Genomic DNA, 12,098 nt, shown 5'->3' with positions numbered 1-12,098 from the left:
CCGTAGCCCCGACCTCAGCACCCTTACCACTGGCTTAACTGCAGCTGTCCCTTTAGCTTTGTCATTAGCTGTTGCGGGAGAGATTCAGCTGTGGTAAAGCATGGCTTACGGCCAGGGAGAGGCTCCAGTTGGCACGGACTGTTGTGGGCTTAGCTTAGGTCCGCGTCCGTCACCACCACACCTGCTGAAGCAACCACACTAGACCCGCGAGGGTCATCAATTGTGTTGACGTACCCGCCATACGTTGTCGAGGGGAGGGAGGAGGAAGGGAAAGGGGAGTAGAGAAGTTCAGGAGGGAGAGTGGTAACAAATGGAGGTAAAAGGGAGCCATAGGATGAGAGACAGATTCAGGTTGCTGTATGATATCACTTCAGGATTGTGCTGTCCTTAGGGAAGGTTTCCTCGGGTCCAGAATACCACATATAAATCTTTATTACCTTTAAAAATGTATTAACTTGTACATACATACATACGTTGCCCGTACACGAGGAATATCTAACAATAGATTTTTTGTCTCCTTCCAGCATCATTTTCCATTGGAGAATATTACGAAACACTCCTGGAAGGGTGGATCCAGGTGGATCTTCCAGGCACTCCGTCCAGCGAGGAGTGTTAGTGGGAGGAGAAGACACCACTTGCCTTCCACGCGGGCCTGTACCTGGCACTGGGACACAGTCATGGTAAGCGACATATTCTCATGAAGCCATGACCCTTCCCTCCTCACATCCCTCGACCAGATAGTCTTTTGCTGGATGATGATCCTCCAGCCTCTACACCATTACAAGTAGCAGAGGGTAATTGGTAGTCAGTCTCTATCATAACTACCAATTAAACCACGTACACGAAGCTAATTGTTGGTTAAACTATTTCAGCTGCTAGTTACGGCACGTTTGCGAGGCTAATTGGTGGTTTCACCATCAAAACCATGAATTAGTTCATGCTCCTGAGGCTAATTGTTGTTTATATTCCATTATAACCATCAATCATACTTCATTTCAGAGGCTAATTGTTGGTTACACACACTTACCAATTAGGCCACGTTTGCGAGGCAAATTGGTGGATATACCTTGTTTAAAACCACCAATTTCACCACGTTCCGAGGCTGATTGGATGCTATACACTCATACTACCAGATTATCAACCAGATTTAGACTTATCGTACAAGTCATCCCAACACCATTCAATCTCTTCTCTCCCCTTTATATTTCCATCTCGCCCCAGCGTTCTCTTCCCACTCCATCCCATCAACACCACACTCCCCATCTCGGCCACAATCAATTACCCTTGACTCGCCACCGTAATATAAATCCTTTCATTACAGCCAAGGACGTGGATTTGCATATTAAAGAATCGACAATGATGCTCCGGCCGGGTAGTCAATGGCTAACTCGTACATTTTCATTTTTTTCCATTATTTCCCCCTCATTCCCGTCCTCTCCAGGGAGGGAAGAGGATTTTTAACCGAGTATTTATCGGCTCTGTTCGGATGACACGTTGTTGCGGGTATTATAGTGCTAAGCCCGGGTTATTCTCAGTGGATTATGGGTAAAATACTGTCTCTCTGGAGGGACAAATGTCCACTATTGCTTCTCACATCTTCGAGGGAGTGTTCCTTTGTTACTGTTTACGTTGGACACTCGAGTGGTCTTTCTGCAGTGGATTGTTTACTCTTTTTCAAGAATTCCATTTCATTGCTGAACCACTAGCGTAGTGAGGAAGTATTGTTGTTTCTTCTTACATGATGCAACGGACATATACATTCATTTGCATATCTGATTATACATAATGTCGTACAGCAATCATTTCCATGTCGTATAGATAATGAATTGTCATAGTTTCGTTCCACATCACACAAGAACAGAGCTCATCCAACACTCAACTGTTTCATCATGAGGAAGGAGAGGACGTGCTGCACATTCCAGGGAAGGACGTCGTCCTCGATCCCCACCTCCCTCACGAGAGAGAGAGAGAGAGAGAGAGAGAGAGAGAGAGAGAGAGAGAGAGAGAGAGAGAGAGAGAGAGGTCCGGCATCAGTGCCAGAGAGAGTTTCACAAGGTTCCCCTTGTCTGTATTTTCGTCTCAGGATGTGAGATATCTTCACGTTTTTCAGTACTTCTGTTTAGCAACCATAGTAACGCCTCGCATTTATGATATTAGCTGCATGCACAGGTTTGCTCCGAGGTAGTCCTCACTGGCGAAGCTTTGTGAAAAAAAACGACAGTCGAGTCAAACGTCCATGATCATCAATCCTTAGGAGTCCGTGAGGGCAACCCACTGGACTCCTGAACAAGGGATACACCTGCCACCATCCTGGCCCAGGGTTCACAGCACCAGCAACTAACCCAACAGAGCAAACAAGAGGAAACAAAATGCCAAGAATTACTTCACACTCCAGGACTTCCCTCCCCAACACCTTAAGGGAAGAAGTGCTCTCCATCCAGCAGCCTAGTGAGGAACGCTCCTCCCCAGCAAGGAAGACTTTCACTTCAGTAATGAACACTCCATCCCAGAAAGGAAAACTTTACTCCAGTCAAAAGCACTCCACTCTAGCAAGGAGCACTCCACCTTCCAGCACCCCAGGAAGAGACCCCTGGGATCCCACATCCTCAAGAGCCCACTCTACCTCCTCCATCAGGTGTAGCCCCTCGTCCCCTCCCTCCCCCACTTACCAAGGCTGTCGCACCCGTGCTAATGATCACCTTCCTCTCCAGGACCAGGATGTTTGATCAGCGTGACTCCAGCTTTCACAGTTTACTCCAAAAGTTGATGTTATGAGCCCTAATCGCAGTTTACTCCTACGTCCCCGGCTGGCCCGTACAGCCCTCACTCAAGCTCTGCTCAGGAGGTTATAATGCTCACAATTTACGAGAGGCATAATGGGATTGCTATTCCCTGATGTTTACGAATAACGTTTACTGTTTACAGAACATGATAAATTAGCCCATGCTTTATTCCAAGTGTGATAAATCTCATACCTTACAGGGCCTACGATGGAAGTGTTACGACTCATTGCTCAAGGGAAGGTTGCTGTTTCCAAATCAGGAGGATTTCACTGTGTTTACGACACAGATGACACGACGAGTCTTCTCTTGACTTACTCAAAAATGAGTTTCCTAAGCTTGTGTTTACCAAGAGAATCAACGACGGATTCATCACTGGGAGACAGGAAGATTTTTACTCCTGTTATTTCGGAAGTTACTAGATTCTATTTCACCACAGTATCTCGCTCACTGTAGCCAAATGGAATACGAAACCATTACATTTCGAATGACTGTTTTGTATCCTCGTCCTTGCATTTGGCTCAAGATGAGTTCAGTAAAATCTCAGACCTCCACACCGATTCTTAGCTCAGGAACAAAACATAACCATATCCCTTTGTAGTTTGTATCTAGATAACCTAAGATGTTGCTTGCAATATCTGACACTGAAGATGATAACACAAAGACAGCGACGGAAGGTAACCTGCCTTTAGCTGTTGTGGCAAGCTAAGTATTAGCTGTTGTGGTAAGCTAAGTATTAGCTGTTTTAGCAAGACCGGTTTCGACACCATTATTTAAGCCATGAAATTTTCTTTACTGCAAAATCCTTGAAGCCATCATATCTAGTGGGTGTGTCGTGGTATTCATACTCAGAAGTGCTTTTGGCTGCTTGCAACCTCTCTCAGTATTTACTCTTACAGTTAACTATTATAATAACTATCATGACAGCCGTAATTATTGGATGAAAAAAATATTTGTCGAGTCTCGAGCACTGCAAACGTACGACACTTACTCCTACCAGTCCAGGCGCCCTTTTGGCAGGATTGTCCGGCATATTTCTCCCCATTATGCCACTCAGGTGTTGTTACCCCCAAGGTGTCAATAACAAGTGTCTCGTGGAACTTCCCGATGTACTCACTCACGCTACACAAGTTACCTTCTTAATTCATAGTTTTTGTAACAACCAGATCATGTCTCCACTATGAGTCTCTGCCAAGGAGGGCTGTTGCGGGCGTGAGGGGCTTGGGTTTGAGGGGCAGGGGAGTCAGAGGTGCTGACGTGAGGTGGATGAGGCGTGGGAGGTGTGGGCGTGAGGCGTGGGTTCGAACGAGTGTTAATGTGGGCGACAGAGGCCATGTTGACCGTAGCCATCAGAGCCAGCATGTCGTAATGCACACTAATCCCTGTCTATATTGGTACAGGCTGGCTAGCACCTCCACCTCGGAAATCGGATTGCTATTCTGACTGCCACTCTGATTGCTTGTTAAGTGATAAGTATACACTGAGCGGTTCGGGGTGGTCCAACTGCGTGGCTAGGGGACCCTTTGAGCTGAGATTGTGTGAAGGTAGAGTGGGATGATGGACCCTTTTGACCTTTATAGAAATAGTGAGTGCCGGAGGATGACAGTGACATACGTATTAGCGGTCATGTGTACTGTGTTCCGTCTGGCCGAAGATGGAGAACCAACTCCACAACTTTAAACTTTACGGTCCATCATCATAAAGTCTAGTTTCTCTTCTGAACGATTCAAAGGCGGATTACTCCATGCAAGGGATGGTAATCTAAACCATCTGATTTATTACCAAAAGGTCGATATCCTGATAAGAACTATGAAGTGATGGTTATTGGAAGCTGTACATCATCTTGTGTTTCTCGTCAGTTTCTTCCGTGCATCTACAGCCTCAGGGCGCCGTAAAGAAGGCATTAGCGACAACACCTGAATTATCTAAATTCGTAAGGTACCTGAAGGGGTCCAGGGGGGCCGTTCACACGGACGGCTGCACAGCCTCTTAGCGCCCACGTCTCACTGTATGTAAGTACCAGATCATGAATAACTGTGATGACGTATATCATGAACTCCTCAAGACGTTGCCTGACCACCATGACTCAGAACGAATTCCAAGTCTTATATAACAATTACATAAATCCTCAAACAACAACATCTTCAGATAACACGAACTCTGGGTTATAGTTATCATAGAATGAAACAAGAAAGATCACATCTCGAGATGCTTTAATTCATTCAGTACATTGGTATGATACTCTTTACGACGATACGACTCTTGGGTATGATGGCTTGACCTCTGACCTGACACTTGAAGGTCAAGTTAGAAGCCAGGCCATCCTACCCAAGTATCTTGCCGTCAAAGGTCTTACCTTCGTGCTCAAAGGTCGTACCTTCGTAATCAAGGGTCGTGCTGTAGTGTTCAAAGGTCTTACCTTCGTGCTCAAGGGTCGTACCGATGTGTTCAAGGTGTTAAGGAAGAACTGACCAGTCTCCAGCGCTGGTTATCTGTATGAAAAGTGAAACCATTTATGTGCGATATGAAGACGACACCGAGGAACGACTGGTAGAGAAGTGCACATTACATGTATTGGTGTATACACACACAGTCTTCAATTACATGGAGACAGACATGTTAGAAATGTGTATGAAGAAATTAGATCCAATACTCGAAGTGATACTTGAAGTGTACAACGACAAGCAAATAACATCATACACTAAACACGGGAGTAAAACTACAGGGAGAAGGTTGCAGCTGTCCTAGACCTGCCAAGAGATAAGAACTAAAAGATGAGAACGAGACATGACCACAGCCTCCACGTTCCTCACCGAGGTCGATTATGGAGGTATCAAAGGAGTGGAAGAGAGAGCTAAGAACCTTTATGCTTGAGGACGTAAGAAATTAAGAAAACGGAGAGTGGGGAAAGATGAGAATACTACTATAGCCAGTGTTATGAGGATGAGTCGACATGAGAATCTAAAGATGTATTTAACAGAAATGAGGATCCGTGAGTATGATAATATAGAAAGTTAAAGATATAGGGCATCTGTAGAGCTCCACCCATATACCCTGCAAATAGGCAGCTACACACACACACACACACACACACACACACACACACACACACACACACACTAAGATAAGCTATTTCCTAATTACTTCCCTGGACAACGATGCATCGTCATGCTAAACAACAAGGTAACATAATGAGCCGCGTCAACACAATGATGTCCAGTAACGGTGTGCGGTGGTGTGGGGTTTGATGGGGGTATGTGGGTTGTGCGGTGGGGTAGACAAGGGTTGTTTTGGTGGTGAGGGCTATAGTGGGGGTTGTGGTGGGGACGTGTGAAGGGGGTCTGGGTTGATGGTGGTGTGGTGTGTGTGTTGATGTGTGTGGAGCGGCCGAGTGGGTAGGTGTGGTGTGGTGGTGTGGGGTGGATGGGGTCGATGGAGGTTGTTTGGTGGAGTGGTATGATTGGCTGGAGTGGTGTGGTGATGTAGGCTCTGGTGGAGGTTACGGTGGTGGTGGTGGTGGTGGGGTGTGTGTGTGGGTGAGATGGTGTGGTGGGAGGTGGGGTCTGTGTGTAGCGTATTGTGTAGTGGCTCTTGTAGTGTCGGGAGGGAGTGATCATGGCGTCTTTTTACTGTAGCGATGGGGTGATTCACTCTGGGGCGTCTACTTGTTTGGGGGGTGTGGGGTGGCTGTAGGGGGGGGAGTCAACACTGGTGGGGCCGATCGTGTACACCTCTTTGTACTGTACGGGGAGGGAGCTCAACACTCGCAAGGCCCCGTCTCTTTTACTGTAAGCGGAGGGAGTTCTACACTCGTGGGGCCCGTCTCGTGTACTGTACGGGGAGGGAGTTCTACACTCGTGGGGCCCCGTCTCGTGTACTGTACGGGGAGGGAGTTCTACACTCGTGGGGCACCGTCTTTCTTACACTTCTCTGGACCTTCTCTATTCATTCTTTTGTTCTTTAATCGCGTTGACCAAACCTGAGAATCATGTCTTGGTCTTATGCAGATGTGAACAGCTTGCTGAATATTTCATAATCCAAATACCTGGATGCGATTCTAATGATTGCCAGTTAACACTTGGTCGTTGAAATTCCCCTTAAGTGGGGATCTGCAGTTCATTTCCTGTAAATCATATTCACGATGAGTCCTTTACTGCATATCCCTCACTCCCCTGGCACTTAACCTTCCTGCAGGGACATTTCAAACAACAGAACAAGGGGCTTGTTAAATGTATTTGCACACTTTATCTTCGGTGCGTATGGGGTAACCTCAACAGGACCATGAGCCTTATGTGGGTAAAGTCCTAACAGTAGTCTTCTATATATTTTCAAGACATTCCACTGTTCTCCAAGACCTTCCCATTCCATTTCACCGATGTTGTGGCTCTGGTGTTTTCCACTGTAAAAAACAGTCTTTTAATTTCAATCAGCTCCTCATATATCTCTTCATCCTCCTCTATTACTGTTCCCTTTGAATTCCTTATCCTTGATCAGCTTCTCTTCATGTGATAATTCACATCTAATGAAATTATGGAAAAGTTCTGATTTATCTTCTGCGTTGTCCACAATATTTTGTTCAAAATTTCTCTGTTCCTCCTTTCTTATCCTGCTGTACGCTCAGTTCTTGTTCTCTTAAACCTTTCAAACGCTGGCTGGCCTTACTGTCACCTGCATCTTCTTTATTGTACGTATGTACCTAAGATGTTCCGATTCTTAACACCTTTTATCGAATAACACCTCACCCCTGGTTGCCCTTCCCCTTGTATCTGAAGGCGAGGGTATCCACCTGTTCTGTGTGGTGGTGACGGCAGAGATATAGATGGAGGTGACGGTGGTGGTTGTAGGGCTGGGGTGGTGGTGGTGGTGGTGGTGGTGATAGGATGGTGGTCGTGGGTGGTGGTGACAGAATGGTGGCTGTGGGAAGTGGTGACAGGATGGTGGTATTGGGTGGTGGTGATAGGGTTAGGGGTGGTGATAATGTTGGTGGAGATCGGTGGTGTAGGTGCTAATGGTGATCGTGGCAGTGTTGAGGTGTTGGCCAGGGTGTTGCTGAAGAAGGTGCATACAGGTGGACTCCAACATCGTCTATTGAAGTCTTCCTCATGTCGTCCATCCTTACACTAAATATCAACTCTCCTTCTCTTTCTATCACTCTCCATCTTTTTCCGTCCCTTCCACACACACACACACACGCGCACACACACACACTCTCTCTCCCTCCCTCCCTCCCTCCACCAGACTTACCCCCATCTTGACACGATGGTTAAAGCCCCGTCGTGAAGGATCGATTATGTTAATGTTCCCAACGTTAAGATGCAACTCAACATCTCGCTAAACACACCCAGATATTTCCTCAAGCTTGGAGTTGTCTGAGGAAGAAGGCGACCTGCGAGCGGCTGGCTGGTGGTCTGCGAGAGGCGTCCCACGTACCCTCCCGGACCGGCCCCGCGCCGAGCCACAGTCTTGTTCCACAGGAAAATATGGTTTCCCACCCTCATTTTGTTCCATCACGGGCGCTTAGGCATACACCGGATAGGCGGCTTACCAAATTGCCCAATTCCTTCCTAAATTGCATTCCAAACGGGGGTAGTAAAAATGTCAATAATGCCACTTATCTCTCGCCCCGCCCCGTGTGTATGAGTTGCACTGTAGTATATTTTACAACAGCTTCTCTACTGCTTATAAAAGATCCAAAACCTACACGATCTATATGGACTAAAGCATCATGTACTTTTCGAAATATTTTCCTCCCATTACTTTACATGTTTTGTGAGAGAACACACTGTTTTTAAAGCCAAAAGTTGTGTTACTGGTATATCTAGTATAGAATCTTCGGGTCCGCCTCTCCTACCGGACCACCAATCTCGCTGCAGCATCTCACGGTTCTCTTGGCCAATCGTTGCCAATGGAATAACTGCCAGTTACTTATTTAACATTAGAATAGTATTAATCTATGTGCAAGATTATTGTATACTAAAGTATTTTTTAAAAAGTACAGTCACAAACCCTGTCAAATGCACGACTTAAAACACCATCCCGATACAGATATGTCGACGAATAAGAACAGTTTTAAGTCAGCCGGGTCTGCACGGCATCTCGCGAGGGGGGACGGGATGCGAGAGAAGCAAGACATATGATGCTGAAGATCAGTCGACAAATTGGGCGGTGCTCGTGTGACGGTGCCAACACCCGCGCCCTGATCAGTGCAGCTCACACGCCTCCTTTGCTAGTTTTATTTACCCGCTGGTGAACACTTCACATCATCATGTTTAACGAGGCAACTACCCGTTAACTCGAGGTGCCTCGTCAAGCGCCTTTGCTCCAGTGGAAACTTGCAGTCGCGGACGTCCTGCCGTTGGGAATCCTTCGAGCACCTACGGACAAGGACGTCACAGGCGGATCTCAGCATGACGATGGATCTAATTTCAAGCGAGGCGCCCCTGAAGATGCTCTCCATGAGCACAGGCGGCCTGGGCAAGGACACAGCTTCCCTGCTGGAGGAGAGGACACCCCCAACGGCAGAGGGCCTCTGGCGAGCCTTCCTCCAGGGCTCACACCACCAGCCGCCCGCCCCACACAGAATGGACACGCTAGGTAGGCAAGTTATCTGACGACAGTGAATTGTTTGGTGCAGGCTCGACCCCTTTGTGTTATGTCTCTCACACCACAAGTGGGAGATGAGGTGAAAGACGAGTCCAGGCACGCCTCCTGATGGCGGTTCTAACATCTGGATAAAGATAAGATTTGGACGGTAGGAAAGTAGTTCCCAACTCCAGGATGCTTCACGAAGGTTTGTCTAATCCACGAACATAGAAGCTAAATATTTTTCAACAACAAATAAAGCAGTTTCGATGACTGAGGAAAAGGATATCTTTTTTTCAGAGCCTTTCAGTATCAGTTGAGTGTACCTATGGCAGAGTATTAATCTGTTACTGATTACAAAGATCATCTAGTCATATGCTACGTCTTCCAAGGCTCCATATTCAGGTTTCATCGTCACACTGTACAGAACAGCCAGCAAGAACACAAGCAACATATGGTGTCTTCAGCATCAACCCGTCCGTCCTTCCGTCACTTCCCGCTCATGACTGCAGTGCTGCCTTGAACAGGCACAACCCTCACAAAATGTGTCCTGGATCATATATATATATATATATATATATATATATATATATATATATATATATATATATATATATGTATATCACATATTAGTTGTAGTAAGAGTTATCTTAGTGATAAACAGAACATTGTTTTAACAAAGTTTTGAGAAAGTTATCATCATCAGGTCTTGAAGAACTGAATTAACTAAACTATGATCTGCAGATATTAATTTATGATGAAACTTAAAATCACACCACTGAAGTAACAGAACCTAAGATATGCAAATAAAGTTGAATATAAACTAAAAACATCGATGAGAAATCTTTCCTGTTAACTTTTATCTTATCTTTATTTAGAATATTATAATCGTTATTTTATTGATGAAATAGAATTTCCGCGAGGCTTGATCATGAGACGATGTCTTGAGTCGTTTACACAAAAACAATTCTTGATACCATTGGTAATACCCTTCATGAAACACCTACCTTTTCATAATAAATCAGTCAATTAGTGATATATATATATATATATATATATATATATATATATATATATATATATATATATATATATATGTGTGTGTGTGTATATATATATGTGAGTGTGTGGAGAGAGAGTGAAAAAGTCTAGGATATAAGTAAAGATTCTATGTGGAATATATATGTTGAGTCTGGTATATGTGTGGCGGGCCTAGGATACATGTGGAGATTTTCTGTGTATCTGGGGAGTCTCTGATATGTTGGGTGATTTATATGTAGAGTCTGGGATGTACCTGCAGGTGTTGACCATCTCTGTAACCTCTGGTCATGAAAGACTTTCGTAATTCTGTTCTTATTTCTTTATTCTTCACTTATATATGTTTACTGATACATCTATTCTCATAGGTTTTAAAAATGCAAATTCGTCCTCTAGCTTACTATGATTCCACGCCCCCTGAGACGTTGGCACACCCCCGGAAACCCTGACACGCCCTCCTGAAACACCAACACGCCCCCTCTTCTAAAGCCATGCCTTTTTCACCAAGGCCATGTCCTCTTTTCTAAAGCCACGCCTCCTCTACCAGAGTCATGCCCCCGATCCACTGCCACGCCTCTTGAACCATTGTCATACCCACCTGGTCTACTGTCACACGCCTTAGCACACTGACACACCCACTGACCCAAGGCCACACCCCTGTAACTCACTGCCACGCCCCTGACACACAGCTATTCCCTAGCGCTGCTGTCATGCACACTTATTCACTATCACGCCCCCTTGACCCACTGCTAAGCCTCCTGAATTACTGCCACTCCCCCTGACCTATTGTCACACCCCCTGATTCACAGCCACACCTCTAGACCCAATACCACGCCCTCGACCTAAAGCCACGCCCTCCGCGTTTACACTCTCTGACACACCTGAACACCCCCTGGCCAAATGTCACGCCCACTGACACGCCTTCGACTCACTACCACGCCCTTGGAACCACATCCATTCTCCCACCCCCATTATGACCCATGGCCACGCCCACAAGTCTGTAACGCCCCGTCCACCCACAGACCGACCCGTGTCACCGGAGTCTCCGGGAGCGCCCATGGTGCCCACCCCGGGCGTGGGTGGCAGAGCCTCGCCCTCACCGCCCACGCCGCCCCCGCCGCTTGCCGCCCTCTGCGATAGCCACGGTAAGTTCTGAGCCACTCAGAGGCTTTTGGTATACTTATCCCTCGCCGCTAGATCATGAACTAATGCCATTAATCCTTGAACTAATTCTACCAGATCATGAGCTAATTCTACCAGATCATGAACTGATTCTACCAGATTATGAACTGATTCTACCAGATCATGAACTAATTCTCCCAGATCATTAACTAATCCTAGCAGTGTATGAACTGATTCTACCAAAGCATGATCTAATCCTACCAGGTCATGAACAAATTCTAATTCATAATCTGCCTTGGACTGTGACTATTCCTTGCTACCCTTTTCAACATGTAGCATCTACCAAAGTCAACCCTATAGTTTTCATCAAGAAATCTAGAAGTATTTATAGTTTGAATGTATTTTTCGCTAGTGTTGTAGCATCTAGGGACTATATAGTCAGTATTTTTCTGTGTCTCCACCTACTAATCTAGAAACATTTCTACACCAGGTCAGTTACTCACTAGCATTTCTAAAATTTAGGATCTTCATAAGTAATACTTATACCTTCTTTCTGCAGACTTAAAGAAACATCTT

General features: G+C 45.8%; 1 protein-coding gene across 2 annotated transcripts in view; it reads left to right on the top strand.

Moving 5' to 3' along the window:
- Positions 1–539: 539 nt before the first annotated feature.
- The window catches only part of LOC139755316 (uncharacterized), a 30,167-nt gene continuing 18,608 nt past the window's right edge, over positions 540–12,098 (top strand). Inside the window, exons 1-2 of one of the 2 annotated variants that reach the window (XM_071673447.1) lie at positions 540–680; positions 11,423–11,545. In XM_071673447.1, the coding sequence (XP_071529548.1) occupies positions 11,458–11,545 (88 nt within the window). In that variant the 5' untranslated portion in view covers positions 540–680; positions 11,423–11,457. Of the gene's footprint in view, positions 681–9,048; positions 9,375–11,422; positions 11,546–12,098 lie in introns of those variants that run through there. The other variant, XM_071673445.1, reaches the window with a different exon arrangement.

This window comes from Panulirus ornatus, chromosome 19 (genome assembly GCF_036320965.1).
Source record: "Panulirus ornatus isolate Po-2019 chromosome 19, ASM3632096v1, whole genome shotgun sequence".
Taxonomy (NCBI): domain Eukaryota; kingdom Metazoa; phylum Arthropoda; class Malacostraca; order Decapoda; family Palinuridae; genus Panulirus; species Panulirus ornatus.
This window is presented reverse-complemented; position numbering and strand designations above follow the sequence as displayed.